General features: G+C 29.2%; 3 protein-coding genes across 33 annotated transcripts in view; 1 reads left to right on the forward strand and 2 right to left on the reverse strand.

Annotated features, from left to right (window-relative positions):
• The window catches only part of LOC127729914 (INO80 complex subunit D-like), a 325,825-nt gene that overhangs the window by 240,680 nt on the left and 67,650 nt on the right, over nucleotides 1-17,495 (forward strand). The window lies entirely within an intron of this gene.
• Nucleotides 1-17,495, reverse strand: part of LOC127729918 (uncharacterized) — a 91,636-nt gene that overhangs the window by 19,969 nt on the left and 54,172 nt on the right. For 23 of the 30 annotated variants that reach the window (XM_052237873.1, XM_052237867.1, XM_052237874.1 and 20 more), the window contains 5 exons: nucleotides 16,065-16,087; nucleotides 4,462-4,504; nucleotides 3,920-3,937; nucleotides 2,329-2,519; nucleotides 1,435-1,452 (listed from right to left, as the gene is read on the reverse strand). In XM_052237873.1, the coding sequence (XP_052093833.1) occupies nucleotides 1,435-1,452; nucleotides 2,329-2,519; nucleotides 3,920-3,937; nucleotides 4,462-4,504; nucleotides 16,065-16,087 (293 nt within the window). The remainder of the gene's footprint in view (nucleotides 1-1,434; nucleotides 1,453-2,328; nucleotides 2,520-3,919; nucleotides 3,938-4,461; nucleotides 4,505-16,064; nucleotides 16,088-17,495) is intronic. The other 7 variants (XM_052237860.1, XM_052237857.1, XM_052237866.1 and 4 more) reach the window with 4 other exon arrangements.
• Nucleotides 5,839-12,540, reverse strand: LOC127729927 (uncharacterized). Its single transcript, XM_052237909.1, has 5 exons — nucleotides 12,160-12,540; nucleotides 10,234-11,851; nucleotides 9,094-9,324; nucleotides 7,515-7,745; nucleotides 5,839-6,900 (listed from the first exon to the last, which is right to left on the reverse strand). Exons 2-5 carry the CDS (start codon nucleotides 10,381-10,383, stop codon nucleotides 6,583-6,585), a joined length of 930 nt encoding a protein of 309 aa, XP_052093869.1. The 5' UTR covers nucleotides 10,384-11,851; nucleotides 12,160-12,540; the 3' UTR covers nucleotides 5,839-6,582.

The raw sequence follows: 17,495 nt of genomic DNA on the forward strand, positions 1-17,495 counted from the left end.
TTATATACAGGCAATAACCACTTCATAATACAGGTATATAGCCCAGCGCTTTAGTGTTTTTTCCCTTTAATATCTATATACATGTACATATATTGTATTTGTATTTTATCAAAAACATGCACCAGTCATGTGTTTTTGTTACCTCCCTTGAATAATTAATCCAATATCCTCAGATAGCAAAAGTAGAAATAATAAAAATAAAACCTTAAGAATTAAAAAGAAACAAAATACCAAATGTAATTTCTAAAATTATGTCAAACCGGTAATGAATGTTTAATACAGATTTTTTTATCTACTTTCTTATTTTTTTTATATATTCACCAAAAATATAACAATTGAATTTTTTTCAATTTTGTTTTTGCAGAAAATTGTGAACTTAGTTCAAATTTTGAAATAAACTCCAGAAATTAAAATTGCTCAAATGAAACAGGGAAATATATTGTCATGAAGAAAAACCAATGAGTGTTTGAATGATGTAAACTTTAATGCATCTAATAGCAATAAAATTCTGATATATAATCTTTCATAAAAACTGCAATTAGCTAGCTCTAAAAAAGGTAAACTGCTGATATAAAAGGGGTAAAATTGGATTAAGACAGATAACTCTTTAAATCACTAATGTGTTTGTAATAGTCAGTTTCATTGATGCTTTTTAAGCACTTTTGTGAACCAGATGTAAAATAATCTGTGCTAATTAGAAGCTTACAATATATTTATGAAAATAGTTTACTCAAACGTTAGTGATTTTTAAGAGTTATGTCCCTTATCCTAGATAAACCACCTTCATACAACTACTACTTGATAAAACTAGAGGCTGTAAGGAGCATGTATCTTTCATCTGGCATCAGTGCATAATATTGCATCAACCTTTTTTGAAGTTTGGTTCTAATTGACCCATTAGTTTAAAAAAACATTTGAAAAAGTTTATAACAAGCAACGACAGATGTCAAGAACTGATCAGCAAAATATAAAATAAAACTATTTTAAATCTAAGGCAGTAAAATGCTTAATTCTTAGGCATTTCTAAAACTTGCTAAACTATTAAAATTTGAGCATCATTTTACTTTAGTTGACATTTGTTCAACCCAGACCTGATCTATCACTATGCTCCTTTAGATTTGTTTGACGTGTGTAGGCTGCGACAAACAAATTTTACGGAGCAGTAGTGAAAGATCTGATTTTAATCTGATTGGAGTACAGTTATACAAATACATTATGAATAAGAAAACTGTAAAAAATGAAGATAGAATTTCAGGAAAATAAGTTAGAACATGAAAATGGTCAATAATTTATCAAACTAGTGACATGCAAAAGAGATAAACCATTATATGGTATACCAAAAATATTAATTAGGTCAAAGGTTAAATAAAGCATGGAGAAAGTAGAGAATTGTCTAGCAGAAATTGTCATGGTAACCAATGTTGTAGAACTTACATCCTGATATTTGTAATTCTGTAAAAAATAATAATACTCCAAAATATAATAAAATTATAGAAGTGTATTTAAAACATTTTTACTGGTTTTTTTTTCCTTTTTGTTTCAGATAAGCTATGATTAGAGACAAATAAACCCTATAGTTTTACTAATCCAAGCTTGAGGGATATGCAAAATACACTATTTCAAATAAAATTAGTTTAAAGTGTGAAAGCTGTTTGCATAATGTGTAAAATCTTGTAATGGTTTTGCTATTCTATTTATAGAAAAAATATAGACATAAACTTGTTTTACTACAAAGAATACTAAACTGTTGTTAATATCTTACACATATACTGGTATTTCATATATCCATCTGGTATATTTCCACACAGTTTACTAGTATGTGGAAGAAAACTTTCATTTTTTTCAAGGAATTCAGACCTTTGATATTTTTGTAAAAATTCAAATTTTCATTGCTTGTTTATGTCTAGTATTTTGACTTCTACTTGAAACATTTATAATTCATTTATATCGACTTTTCCAGTGGTTCTCTAAAAGAAGACATTTGTAAATATTTCCCATAGGGTCCTATGTTAAACTAAGTCCCCCACTGGTGGCCATCTTGGAATATGGATCAGCTTCAAAGTAACAACACTTGGTCAGCACCTCATAAGGATTTTTAAATAAAATTTTCTTTGATCCTCCTCCAAATAAAATTGGATTGGTTGTGTCTTAAAAACACTTTAATGAATAGACCATTTCATGTTACTTATCATTTTTTTTGCACTACTGGACAACCAATAAATATACATTCCAGCAAACTGACATTTAAAAACATTTCCTTGTGATTTTGACATTATGAATTTTGTATTTTAATAAATGTGTATAACTCTTTTTGATAGAAGACATTACCTCCATTAATAGATTTCCCTGTAGCTGTGTAACAATTTTCCCACGATTATCTTTGACTGGAGCACCTCCTCCTGACCTACCAAATGGGTGGTATAAAGGCAGCACCTCCCTGTTGACCCTCGTTAACTTTTCTGCAGCGTTCATTGATCTGCCTATATCATCATAGCTGTTGTTTCTATATGTGGCCGGAGCTGTAATTCAAATATTCATAAGGATGATTGACAGGTTAGGGTTCTCTGTAGACAGGAATTTAACTATGAGCGGAAAGTGTTTACGACCTTTGAAGTCTGCTGATAAAGGGGTTTCCATAAGGCTTTATAAAAATTAAACAATATGGGTTAGATCTAGATTTGACAATACCCTAAATTCAACTTTAATAAAATACAGCTTACCGTAGCATAAAAAACAAGAGAATTGAAGAACAATAAAAAAAGATGTTTCAATAAATGAGAAAAAGGAGCTTGGAAATACATATTCAAGTCAATGGAAAATTGTAGTCAATCTGGTAATCCTAAATGAAAGGTGTACAGAACACTTAAATGAATTCTTATTATAAGATTCAAATCAAATTATTAATAATATTTTCAAATGAAATTAGGTTTGCTTTACATTTTAATATTAGGCAAAATATCAATTAGTATAAGAGTGAAAGTGTTGATTAGAGGAATAACGAAGTTAAGTATGACAAACAATTAGGAAGAAAATGAATGTACGTAGCTATGGTTTAGATTAAGAACAGCAGGAAATTTTCCTACAGCCAGGTTAGCTAAAAGCTATTAAAATTTAGTTGGTGATTTGAAAACTTCATCATTCTTTTTTAACATTTTCATAAATAAATGAAAACAAAAAGCAAAATTTTCTGTGTTTATACAATGATTGAAGTTTCATATCAAAGTCAAACTTTTTTAAACTTGTGCTCATTTGTTCAAACCTTTTCATGAAAAGAATATTGAATGGTATGATATTTTTTTATTTCACTGCACTTATCCTAGGCTAATAGCCTTTCACTTAAGCAATTGGCTAAAATGTTTCACCTATTGATCAGTGTGAAAAAAGGAATTTAAACTGAAAGTTAGAAATATGTTTGGTCAATTGGTATTGTGAAAAGCCAAAGTTTGTATTATATAAACACAGTACATTGTATATCATTTCATATAAGACACTGAATTTGAAAATCAGGAACTATATTCTTTATCATTGTCTCTCAGTTTGTTAAGCAAAATAGGGTAAAAATTAACTAAATCTATGTGCATCAAAAGTATGCTTATTAAAAGTAGAAACAAAAGCATTAGGGGAGATAATCTTGTCATCAAGAGGGGATAATCAACTTGGTGAGTAGGTCAAATGGTTACTACAAAGAAAACATTACAAGCATAGGATTAAGACAGCATTTCTATTAAAACTCATAATTTTATAAATTTTGTAACTAGTATCCTGTGTAACTATGTTCATTGAATTTTTGAAGTGCTGAGAGTGAGATTTAGAAATTAACTTTTCTTTGAATTTTTTTTGTGTAAATGTTTTTTACTAAGATTCATAGATATCAAAGGACACCAGTTACAAAAGGTTAGCTCAAAGGAAAACATCTTACCAGAAATATAATTTGGTACTAAAATAGTGAGATAAAATGAAATAAATAGAATAGGGGATAATAATTGGTAAATAAGGGAGATAAAAATTAAGAGATAAATAAAATTTGAAGATAAAAGGAGGTAAATATGCATGCATATTTTTAAATTATGGGTAGCTATAACTAATCACATGCAATTAGCAGAAGATAGGAACTAGGGGTGAAATAAAACTGTCGTCTATCCATTAATTATCAAATACAATTTCTTCTGTAAAGGATAATTTTTAAGCTTTCAAACATATTAATTTCAAATTAAAATTTGTTTTCATACATTTTTTTAATGTTTGAATTTCTCTACCAGAAGATCCCATATTTTTGTTACCTTTAAATGGTCAATATGACATACACTGATTAAAATGATTTTTGAAAATAATTCAAACAAATGAAAACTGAAATATATGAAGTACCATAAAAAAGAAGATGCTTAATCTATTTTCAATCTAATTTTAGACCCACTCAGATGACAGTTAAATTTCAGAGATGTTAGCAAAAGCAATATTAACCTGTCCAATTACCTCTTCTGGGTGACTCCATACTTGGCATTGGCTGTAAATAGACATAAAAATATAATATCTCAAATATAGTACAAATATTAAATTCAGATTGATGAAGAAAAAACCAGATGAGAATGAAATGAGAGCAAGAAAAGAAAGTAGGTGGCACCACAGAAACTGTAAAAAAAAAAAGATTGTTTTTTTTTTCTCTGCAAAGTGTTATTTTTACAACTTTTATCATATTGCCTGAATTATTGTAAAAAGTTATTAATTTTTACAAACAAATTTGTTTATCTTCCTGGTCCCAAAGAAAAGAAATTGAATATATTTTGAAAATGTCTGCCTTTTCTACAAAATATGAAAAGAACACAATGCACAATAAGAAAAAAGTTCTGTTTACATAGTCTCTATTTCATAAGAAGAAAAAAAGACTGAAGAAAAAAACAGTTGATTGTTTTAAGAACCTGGAATTAAACAGAAAAGATTGACAGATTAAGGTCAAGTTTGAACTTGAACTTGGAGAAAAGTAAAACAGAATGAAATCATCCTGCTACAAAACAGATATTTTTTCCAGCTTTTCATTGGTCCATTGCTGTATTGTGATATGTCTGAAACATTAGTTTTCCAGACATTAACACCAAAGTACCATGGAAATACTATTAGACTTTAAAAAAAGATAGTAATCTTCAAGTTAATATTGTATGAGAAGAAAGAAATTATATGATGGCCAGTAAAAAATTATCAAAAATTTAGTTTCATCTTTTCATGATTTTTTTATCCAAATTCTGTCAAATTATTTCAAATTATTTTCCCAATCATTCTATTTCTCTCCTATCGTTTCAATGATGTTATTTTGAAACATTTTAACCTTTCAACTTCTGAGAGTATCAGAGAAAAAAAAACATCAAAATATTTTTACATTAGAGCAAAACACTCAGTAACAACATTGTAGATACTGTCTTGCAACCAGGCAACTGTTCAAATATATTCCATTATCATCAGCCCCAAATGTACACGTATATAACATATCAGATATCTTTGTAGATATTTACTGTACATTTGTATTCATTTACTGATTTTCAAAAACTATCAATTTTTCAAAATAAAAAAAAAACTTGTGTAAGGTTTGTTTCCTAAGCAAACATTTGACATTTTCATGTACTTCTTTCAAACTGATGCCTCAGTCCACTCAATTCTTAATACATAACTACTTGAACTCACCTCTCTAGCTGTTTGGCTATAGTTTGGTAAATAATATTTTTCATTTTCATGGTCACCATAGCCAGGTAAATACCTTCTTTCCCGTAAACGTTCAGTTTCACCATACCCTGGACTATGATTCTGTTCCCAATCATTTTCATAACCATTGTAAAAGTCACCCATTTTTTCTACTACATGTTTAGTAAACAATTTCAATTGTTTGCAACTAGGATTTTAAAACATGTTAAACTATAGTAACAAAAACTATCAAATTACAATCACCTTCTTTCATTGTATTCAATACACAAAGTTCATGCAATATTAATTTTCTTTTTGAGTTTAAATAAAATGTTTAAAGTATTATGACCATTCAGTACATTGTAAAAAATAAGTGAACGAACAATAGAGTTGTCCATGCTACAATTATGATAAACTATTTATGTACTTTTTTCATACATATCACATTGACCTTTCTAAAAAAAAAAGTACACAAAAGTATATACAATAACACTAGCTTACCAAGGGACATAACTAAGTGTGATATAAATATAACTATGTATCCTTGAGAAATTGCATTTTAAAAACAAGAAATAACAATTGCTACAACCTTCTTTCAGTATAATTTAAAAAAAATATAATGAGGCCCTATATAGTGTTAAATCTTCTATCAAAATTTGATAAAACCTGCATATTAAAGACCACCTTTCTTATCATGACAAAATTTAAACATTGTATACAACAACAAATCATATTTCGGGATATAATTGTGTCTTCACTTTCATGCTGCTATAAAGTGGACACTAATACAACATATGATTATGCCCCTTTGCAAAAGATTTAATATCAAGGATCATCTTTTGGAAGATAACAGATCATGCATATAAGTTTCAATCAGTCAGAACAGTGCAAGAATGGATTCAACATTCATATTTAACATTCACATCTAGAATAGTGCAGGTTATCAACATCCATTTCATAGTGCAAGGTCACCTCTGACGGGTCAAGGGTCAAGGTCATTGAATGTCTGACCACATTTCCATCCTCATCATAAACAGGATTTCCTGCCCCTTTGCCAAATCTAAAAGGGTCAGAACTTCTACCTCCACTTGAAATTCTAGTGTCACGATCCATGTTTGAATCAGGTGTTCTGTTTTGTGTTCGATTTCTATTCGCCATAAAGGATAAGTCTGACATAGGTTTTGGATGTCTAATTGGATTCCCACTTTCATCAGTCATACCGTCTGGTGGCTTGTAATATCAAAATCATTTATTACATTTCAAAGTACAAAATCCTTCACAAAAAGTACACCAGCATAATGTAAAATTATTTTTATCTTACTGACATTATAAAAAGCTCTTAAATGAGCAAAAAATATTTCAGTTCAAATTTTATTTAAAAAAATGTATACATGTATAATATTTGTATCATGCACATTAATACATTTAAACACTAACCATGCATTTACAAACACATATACCAATACAAATATACAGTACAAAATAGAAAAGCTTTTATTCTGTATCTGGTTTCAGAGGCTTTTTTAATCATTTTGATAATGATTCATATATTCATAGATTGCATATAAACTGTTTAAGCTTTGATCTTTAAATACTTCTAAAGCCTTAATTTATTGACACTTGGAATTTTTATTTGTTACATAATATACTTAAAATTTGTGACTTTTTCAAAAATACATAAAACACCATATCCTTTCTTTTCCATTAAATATTGAAAATCCACACAATACCTGCTAAAAAGGGAGACATATGTTGCAATTAAAAAAATGACTAGCAACTTTTGGAATTAAAAATATAAGCTACAGATATATATATTGACATTCATGCAATTGTAATGTATTCACCCTTCTGCTATCCAATGTTGAAACTTTCTTCTTTATGTTTCCTGTTTCATCATAATTGGGGTTTCCACCCCCTTTTCCCCACGGATCAAAATCTCCTTCATTGCTAGGTAACTGACGGTTGAAATTAGGCTTGATGTCAGGAGTCTGAGCTCCTCTAGCTGATGGTTGGTTCCCTGATGATGGGTCAAAGAAAGTCTTTTTCTTTTTCTCTGTAGGTCCATTGTCTACAGGCTAACAGTATTAAGAATGATATCAATACATACTGGTACTTTAATCATTTTCTTGTTTTATCCTAATCATTTACTATTTTTGGCTCTTTAAATGCGATATTAAAACTGAAAACTTTTTGAGAAAAATAGACTTAATATCAAAACCAGATCATAATGATTTTCCTTTACCAAAATATATTCCTATTAAGTGATCAACATGCCTAATTCCTGCATTCTAGTATCTCAAAAAAAAATATCAAGCTGTTTTAATAATGATATTCTTATAATATCATTTACATTAAAAATGTTTAAACAATAAGAATTTTATATATTTTAACAGGAGCTGTTTTAAAACTGACTTATATTCAACTTATGTTGAATAACTATGTCATGGGTGAAAATCTTTACATGAGTCCAACAATAGTTGATGCCAAAAACATTTTCAAATTTGAATCCAATTTCTGATACATGTATATGCAAATTTTTCTTTTCAATTTTTTCAAAGGCAAGAGAAACAAACATTCACAAGATCAATACAGTCAAACCTGTAAGTAAAGGTCACTTTTGGGACCAGAGAAAACAGAGAGGTAACCTTAAAATTAATGCTAAAAATTAAAAGGTATTACTGTGGGACAACAAGAGAGTGACTTGACTACAGAGGTTTTCTATGTATAGAGGTGACGTTTATAGACACTTAGGTTTGACTGTATCATATATACCAATTTTGTGATTTTTTTGGTGGGAATATAGACAGTTGAACAATCAAATAAAATTATAAAAAGGTAATGCAGATTCAAAGTTTCTTTGCTACTGAAGAATTATATATTCAATAAAATAAAATAATTTACAGAACTTTATTTTTTAACCACAAAAAATGAAATCAAAAGAATTAGAATTAATTTTTGATGGTATCCCAAATAGTTCAACAACAGGGTTCAAGCATGAGCAGAATACATACAAACATATCACATTCATGCGGATTGATCTACAAATACCAGTATAGAAACAATTGACTTAGGGTTACTATAATCAGAATGGTATATTCCATACAAATTAATATACAAGTAAGTACAAATAAAGTCAGAAAAACAGAGAAAAAAAAATAATTAAAATTACAATAATATAGGAAAAGAAATCTGAGTAAACAGAAAAGGAAATAAAACTGTCAACAGGAATGTCATGCATTTATCAACAACTAATAAAGTTTACAGCAAACAAAAATTCAACCAAAATCTAATAAGAGGCTCTTTTGAAGCTAAAAATAAATACCCCAGTATCAAACTAAAAGCTGGAATAGTCAAGGAAGTAAGCAATTCATTCAATCAAACAAAAAAAATAGGGATTTCAAAACATGCTTATTTAGTAATCACCCTTGTTGCATCCAATGTTTGACCTCTGGGTTGAATATACCCGTCATCATCTCTGACAGGATTTCCACCACCACTCCCCCATGGAGTATAATTTTCATCATAGCTAGGTAGCTGTCTATTTAAATTTAGTTTTATATCTGGTGTTTGTTTTCTCCTTGGAGAATTGACAATACCTCCTGCAGTTGGGTCATATGGCTTCTTTTTCTTTTCTGTGCTTGGACCGTCTGCTGGCTGTTAAAGTTTTGAAAAAATTGCCTAGTATTTTAATCTCTTAACCTTTAAAATTTTAAAAACTGTACGCTACACACTCAGGAGTTTTATAATGCAAAAATTGAATGCATTTTAATTCAATAGGTTTCTTTTCTAAATAGATGTATTAATAATCTATAAAAGAATCAACTATTTGCAATTTAACCACTATATATAAAAAAAAATAAATTTACTGGTAAATATTTACTTGTTCTATTTTTTGCCTTTAAAGCTTTCTAGTGAACTTGCATATATCTTTGTATGTAATGAACAAAAAATGTCAAATATATATATACACATCTAATTGAAAATAATTCAAAAAGAAAAAATAAACCAAACGAACAAATAAAGATTTTTTTCACCAGCCACCTCGAAAAAAAATTATACAGAATAGAAAATGTGACTTCATTTCACACTCACCAGAATTAACAATGAATACATGAAAAAAAAAGAGAAAGGAGGAGTCCATTAAGATCAGAAAGATTCCCCAGAATACATACAGATTTACAAAAGACAGCCATCACACAATCGTGACAGAAATCACATGTACAGAGTGAATAAGAAAATCTTATCATTCCTACAGTCTCAGAGCTGCATATTTCATTAGCAGACAACAAATATGATTACATGTACAGTGAAGTGATGAAAGATGTGTCTACAGTAACCTTGTTCTGAATTTGTAAAAAGACCAGAAGTAAAGTTCATGAGAAGCAGCTGGATCATTTAAACAAGGTTTTTTGAGACATATAATACGATGTAAGTGACATCTAGTGTTGTATCAATGCCTGGCAAAATAACCTTTGTGAACGAGATTATAGTAAAAGAAAGATAGAAAGATTTTTTCAAATCATCAGTGACATTAAGTGTTGCTTTACTGTGTATTAAAGTAACCTTATTGGTATCCAATGTTGTAGATTTACGGATTATAGTGCCATCAGATGCTCTCTGAGCATTACCATAACCTTTTCCCCATGGACTCTGAACACGTTGTTCAGGCATCTTAACTTCCCTATTCAGGTTAGTAATAACGTCAGGACTCATTTGGTCATCTTCTGGTGTTGTTTCACCTCCATAGACAAGTGACGATGGCTCATATGGCCTTGTTGGTCCTTTTAAATTCCCTATAGGCTGTTATAAACATAAAAAGCTTTTTTAAATCGAATCGATTGTTAATCTGATGATATGCTTGCCTTAACAGCAAATTTTGAAAAAGTGTAAAATGTGTAGATTTTTGAATGGTTATAATAACCTCAACAACCAATTAATTTATAAATTGATTAGTTAATAAAAAAACATTTTTCTAAAAAAAGTTTACCAATTAACAATTTAATCACAGAGAAAAATATGACCTTATCAATGATGACTATAAAGATTTTGACTATGAAAATATGTCATGCAAAGAACTTTTATCTGCATGCTTCCAATATGAAAAGTATGATAGTATTAGTATAAGAGAAGGTTGAAAATATCCATGCAGACATGAATTCTGTCACCTTATTCGAATTGAGAGTAGCCATTTTTCTAGGAACATTTCCAAAGTCATCCCTTTTGGGATTTCCATAACCCTGTCCATATGGAAAGTAGTCTTCTTTGTTGTTAACAGTCTGTCTGTTGGAATGCAGCTTAATTTCTGGAGTAAGGTTTCTCCTTGGAGAAACAATGAGTCCTTGAGTTGGATTGTAAGTTCCCTTTCTTCTCTTCTCTCCAGTGAGACCATTTGCATCTATTGGCTATTTGAAAATTGTACTGTATTATTGAAAAGTGTTTTTTTTTTATCAATGCTTAACTTTTTTTCACTTCATAAATAGATATTGATTACAAACTGAAGATTTACAAATGTATACTCTTACAGCAATATACAGGTATTTATGAAAAAAGTATTGAATTTCAGAATATTTTTTGGGATTAAGTAACATAATAATCATAATTTTATACATATATATATTAAGGTTCAAGGTTTTTTTTGCCCTATTTTTTCCAAGAAAGTGCATGACCAAATCCAGATGATCAAATTTAACACAACTTACTAAATTGTGTATAAAACATTCATGCAAAGGTCTTATTTCTTGAAATAATCCCATCATGCAAAAAACCTTTTCTTGAGTCATCCCATAATGCAACAAAAAAATCCACAAATGAAAATAGATATATATTCCATTTTGAATTCATCCTCAAAATGAAAAAGAAAATAATCTCTTAAAATAATTGAAAAAAAAAAAATAAATAAATAAATAAACAAAAAACAATAACAAATAAACAAAAAACAATAATAAATAAACTAAATATCCTTGAACTTAAAACAAAAAATACAATCCATGCCAAAACATAAGTTGCTTTTCACCTTATTTTTATCAAGTGACATTGATTTCTTTGCAATAACATTTCCTTCACTGTCGTACTGTTGGTTACCTATCCCCTTCCCCCAAGGACTACCAGGACGAAATGGTATCCTCATGTCTCTGTTTATGTTGGTTTCTGGGGTACCTTCTCTGGCTGTAAGCTCTCCAAACTATATAATCCAAATAATATTTCTATATATATTGTAAGGCTTTTCTCCTTTAAGCTAATTTAAAACAAATTACAAAATCTAAGACCATGTTTTTAAGTAAGTGGAAATTTTACATTTTTGTTGAACACTTTTTTTCAAATTTATGAAAAATATCAAGTCAGTAATTTACAAATTCTAAGTTAAAACCAAATATGTTTCATTTTGGTCTTGTAATACTTATATAAGTGCAGTTTTATGACTAAAGAAAAAATCTAAAGGGAAATGATCGAATCAGGCAAAACAACATTGAAGATGGTGCTCTATTTCACCTTTTTCTTTTCTAGCATAGATGATCTAGGTTGTAATTTTCCATCGTCATTCCTCTGTGGATTTCCAATGCCATATCCCCAACGAGGAGAGTCAGAATTGTTTGACCAGTCAATCTTGTTTTCTCGGTTCAGACTGACTACAGGTGAGGCTGTCTTATCACGATTGCTGATGTTATCATTAGGAACTATATTTTTCTTCATTTTTGTACTAGAATCTGTTTGATCTTTAGGCTGTTTTGTAGCAAAGGTATCAAAATCATAATAAATTATCAGTTATCAATACTAAATTATTTCTGCATATCAATATGATAGCTAAATGATTATTCATTGAAAAATTATGTTTTTAAAAAAAAAATTTTCTATTTTTACTAAAATCTAACTTGTAAGAGGTTTCAGTTTTTAAATTTAATATTAATTTATCCTTTATCAAATTTTGGCAAAAAAATTATAAAAGATCAACCTTTTTGAATTTCTCAGAAAAATCTCAGCATTAAAGATTCTACAGCCAAAATTTACATGTGACAATACGCTATTGCTTTTCCTTAATTACTCACTATTTAAAGACAGTATTTGTAATGAGATAAAGTTACTCAAAAGAAAAGATTTTGTGACAGAAACAGAAAGTGTATTTAAACAATCATGCAAGTATGAGGTAATGAACTTTTTAGCATGATGCATTATCACTGACACCAAATACCAAGATTACTCTGGCAGATCCTCGATAGGTTCTCTTACATTTATTGTCACATTCAGCGCTATTGGCTTTTTCATGACTATATCATGGTGGCTAGTTTTTATTGGTGGAGGAATCAGGAATATCCTAAGAAAATCAATGACCTATGCCAGCAAAATTTGCAATCTTTATCAATTAAGATGGGATTCAAACACACCTTGCCATGAGTAGAGTAAATCCAACTCACAACGTTAGTGTTATTTATTTCAGACTGTATATCAAAATGCTTAAAAAGTTAAGATTATGTAACAGGTCCAAGATAACTGACAATATTTTTTAAGTTAAAGGGTGACAAAGATAGAAAAATATTGTGCAAATTTACAAACTTGCAAAACAACAAGTTATAGGTACAGACTTAGGTTATGTACAGAAACTGTGCTTAATCTAATTTGCATAATTCATTCAAATAATGAGGATTGTTTTTATAATCAAGAGGCTTTTTTTCTCCAGGAACATTTTCTAGGAGAAATATTAAGATGTATTTTAATTTCAAAACAGATAATACTGAAAAAAAGATTGTTGAAATTATGGAAATTTAAAAGGCTAATTTAGCCTGATTTGACAATGACTGGAAGTTTTAATTTCAACAGCAATTTTTTTAAAATTAACTGTAACAGTTATAGAAATAAGAATACTTTTGAAAAGTAAAAAAAAATGTATAAGGCTGGGTAATTTCTCAAGTATAATCCAGTTTGTATTATCTTATTTCAGTCAGGTGCAACATTTGACATTCTCCGATGTACAAAACAACATGCTTACAATGACAACATTGTCACCTTATTCATATCTAAAGTCATTTTCCTCCCCTTAACATTCCCATTTCTGTCCCTCTCTGGATGGCCGTAACCTTTGCCAAATGGGCTATAACGTCCAGTAGAAATACGAGCATCTCGTGTAATATTTGTTACTGGTTGCCTATTTTCCTTTGCTTTAACACTATTTGGGTCATTGTGCTTGCTACTTTTATGGATAAAAGGGCCAGTAAAGTTGGACTGCAAAACAATGAATTTGGTAAATATGTTGATACAAAATATTGATATGAAAAATCAATCACATATTATTCATAAAAACATGTTAGAAAAAATATCAAATGAAACTAAACAATATAGCAATTGTTACCATTACGTGTACCTGCATACATTGTATATACTTCATTACATTCATAGTTCATATTTGTACAAAAAAGTTTACATTTATACAGACAACATACACAGTATTATAACAAAATAGTATACATTGTGTATACATTTAACAACATATTTAAGTACTATCATGTTCATTCTATAATCCATTTCCCTTGTTAAAAACAACAAAAATAGTATCGGTTTGGTTATACAAGGTTAAATCATGCAAATCTATGTTAAGATACTAATTGTCCCATATTATTTCATGTTCAAACATCACGACAGCATGCAATGTATCTTAATTACAACTTTTCCCCTATTAACTAACACTTTTCGCCTATTAACTAACACATTTCCCCTATTAAATAACACTTTTCACCTAGTTTGCCTCAAAGCAAATCATCCCCTCAAACACAGCATTAATTTTGCTTGATATTTAAAAGATTACAAGCTTTTTTCTCCCTATTTTCATGCAAATCCAACCATTAATATCATTTAAACAACAAAAATGTGTGCATTTTTCACCTTTTTCTTGTCCTTTTCTAGTATATGTGGACGTGGCTTGACCCTTCCGTCAGCCAACCTGTCTGCATTCCCATACCCTTTTCCCCATGGGTCATATGTGTCCTTCTGAATGACAGAGTGAAAGAAAGAATAAAGAAAGAGACAGAAAGAAATAGAAAGAATGATATAATGATATTCAACATACAAAATAATCTTGTGAAAAATACATATATATACATGTACTTTTAAAACTTCTTACATGTTCATATGTTTTTGTAAACTAATGTCAGGGCACTCATTCATAAATCTTTACTCAGTACTGGGAGTACAAAATTTGTGCTCGAAAACCAAATACTGTATTTTGATTGGTTGAATTCTGAGTATGAGTACGATAATCATACTCCAAATTTTTATGACCGAAAGGCCTGATCATTCTTATCTTGTGCCATTGTGTTATGATTTTAATTCATTAAAATATTTCAGTAGGAACCAGTATTAGCCTATTAGGATTTAAGCTAAAAAGAACAAAAATGTTATTTTTCAAAAGCATGCTTTTTAGTTTAGTTTTAATTTTTATTAAATTTTCTGTGTTCAGATTGAGATATTATTTTCCAACTTCTTAATACTCAATTTATCTTATAACGACTTTATTAGCGCTACACAAATTGTCTCATGCATTGTATGAGATATTATCTCATGTTCTTACCGATGACAAGGAGGTACCACCAGAAGTCGAAACGATGCTTAGTTTACCAGAAACACTTGTTTTTGAAGAGGCAGCACTAGATTTCTTTGATGCCTAAACAAGCATTTCAAATTTTATGTTTCTGTTATAATAGTATAATTTGTTAACAATTTCTACAGAATATTTAAAATCAACAGAAGATTTCTAATATAAGATTACTCCATTAATTCAATTATATATATATTTATAAAATTTATAATAACTAATGATTACTTGCATTTTTTAATTTATAAAAGAATATAGTAATTTTCTTTATTTAAATATTAATCAGTATTTTATTTAAAATTGTTATAAAAATTCCAATATTTAATAAAAAAAAAGTTGATTTGTTACTTCAGTTAATTATCATAAATGAAACACATGCTTGAACTTACTTTTTGGGGTGATGATGATTTGCTCATCTTGGGTGATAACCCACTGATTTTCTATATAATCAATAAATATTATTATTCACTTGTTTGCTAAGTCCTAAGGCAACTTAAGTTTTCATGCTGAGCAAGTTCTACTTTAAACAGCTAATTTATGCATTGAATTAAATTCAAAATGAAGTTAAAGCAATGTTATTTGAGACTTTTGATTTTCTTCCCTCAAGATACATTTCCACTAAACTTTTAATGAGCATATCTTTAATTTATAGGTGAAAATGCTGCAATTACCCGTGGAAGTACTTACTGGGCATGCTCTAAAATTTTTAGCACAAAAGCTAGGGTCTATTTCATGTTTCAATTAGGATATAAGGGCTAACTTTTGTAATCTAACCCAGTACAAATATAAAATATATAAAACTGTTCTACATTACCTCTCTTCTTTCTGTGAATGAGTCTGAAAAATGTAAAAAAAAAGTTAATATATAAGCCTTGCAATGTCTAAAATAATCTAAAATATTTACATGAAAGTAAAAACTGTTTAATTATTATATCTACAGTGCTAATCCCAGAACAGTTTTCTCTTACTGAATGACAAACATGGCTAGTGTAAATAATTAGTTAAAAACCTGTTATTTAGTTATATACATATGGGTAACAAAGAAATGCTATAGTGTGATAAGCTAATAAATACATTATTTCTTTTAACCTGTATGATTCTAAATTTGTTCCTACGCTTTAAGATTTTCTTTTCGAAAATTTTTCATCAATCATTGGTGAAATCATAAAATTCCACTGAAGAAATCAATTTTAAAAAGACAGCAAAAAAAAGAAAATCATTTAAAGCTTGCTATGCCATATAAGTTTTGCTCATTGTTGAAGGCTGTCAGTAACCTATAGTTGCTTACATCTATGTCATTTGGTCTCTGGTAGATAGTTGTCTAATTGGCAATTATTACACATCTCCTTATTTTATACAGAAATGAAAAAAAAATACAAAAGTACTAGGAGTTTATCTTAGTATTTTGGAACGGTCTTTTAAGGCCATTTTGGGAAGAATTTACTTAAGAAAATCTAGAAACTTAGAATTGAAAATTTATGGGATTAGGAAAAAATGAGACTTTAAACACCATTCTTCAGAGAATGACAGCAGAAACACAGGTATTTCTTATGCTGCGTTCACACGTAATTCGAATTCGATTCGCATTAACTAATTCGAATTAGTTTAATTCGCATTCGAAACGTTTGACGTCCAAACGTAAATTCTAATTCGAATTGCAATGCGCGTCAAATTCGCTTTACTGTCCTAAAGAAGAGTGTGTGAACGCGATTAGCGAATTCGATTCGCATTCAATTCGAATTAAATGTACGTGTGAACGAGGCATTAATTTAACCTACTGTAGTAATGAATTTTAATCTTAAACAGCCATTTTAATCTTCACATCATCTGAAAAGTCTGAACCTTAAAACGTTGTCTTGTTAAAGGTTTAAGTTATTGTTCAGATATTTTCTTATTGTAAATTAAGTAATGTTCAGATATTTTACTTGCAGTCAATACAGTACTGTTCAGTAGATTTTCAAGCAATTCAGTACACAGGTAAAAATACACTGAACTGATCTTAATAGGCTGCCAGCAATGTGTCCTAACTGTGCTAACTTTACTACAGTGAATAAGTCTGAAAATTGACTGAAAGAACTTCATAATATTGTTCAACTTCAGTCTTTTATGACCTGTTGAGGTCAAAATGGCCATTTCAGTTCAAAATTGATTTACTAGTAGTCCAGTCATTCTAGCCAAAATATGACCAAACCTCAAACTAATTGCAACAGAATGTTCTTCTAGTTTTCCTAGCTGATTTTGGGTT

This window comes from Mytilus californianus, unplaced genomic scaffold (assembly GCF_021869535.1).
Source record: "Mytilus californianus isolate M0D057914Y unplaced genomic scaffold, xbMytCali1.0.p SCAF_2, whole genome shotgun sequence".
Lineage (NCBI taxonomy): Eukaryota > Metazoa > Mollusca > Bivalvia > Mytilida > Mytilidae > Mytilus > Mytilus californianus.

Excerpts from the sequence above, each read along its gene's own strand:
- LOC127729927 (XM_052237909.1), bottom strand. The coding sequence starts at position 10,383 with ATGAGTCCTGACGTTATTACTAACCTGAATAGGGAAGTTAAGATGCCT. Across the intron at positions 9,325-10,233 it reads CAACATTGGATACCAATAAG|CCAGCAGACGGTCCAAGCAC; the intron begins GTTACTTTAATA and ends AAACTTTAACAG. Across the intron at positions 7,746-9,093 it reads AAACATTGGATGCAACAAGG|CCTGTAGACAATGGACCTAC; the intron begins GTGATTACTAAA and ends TAATACTGTTAG.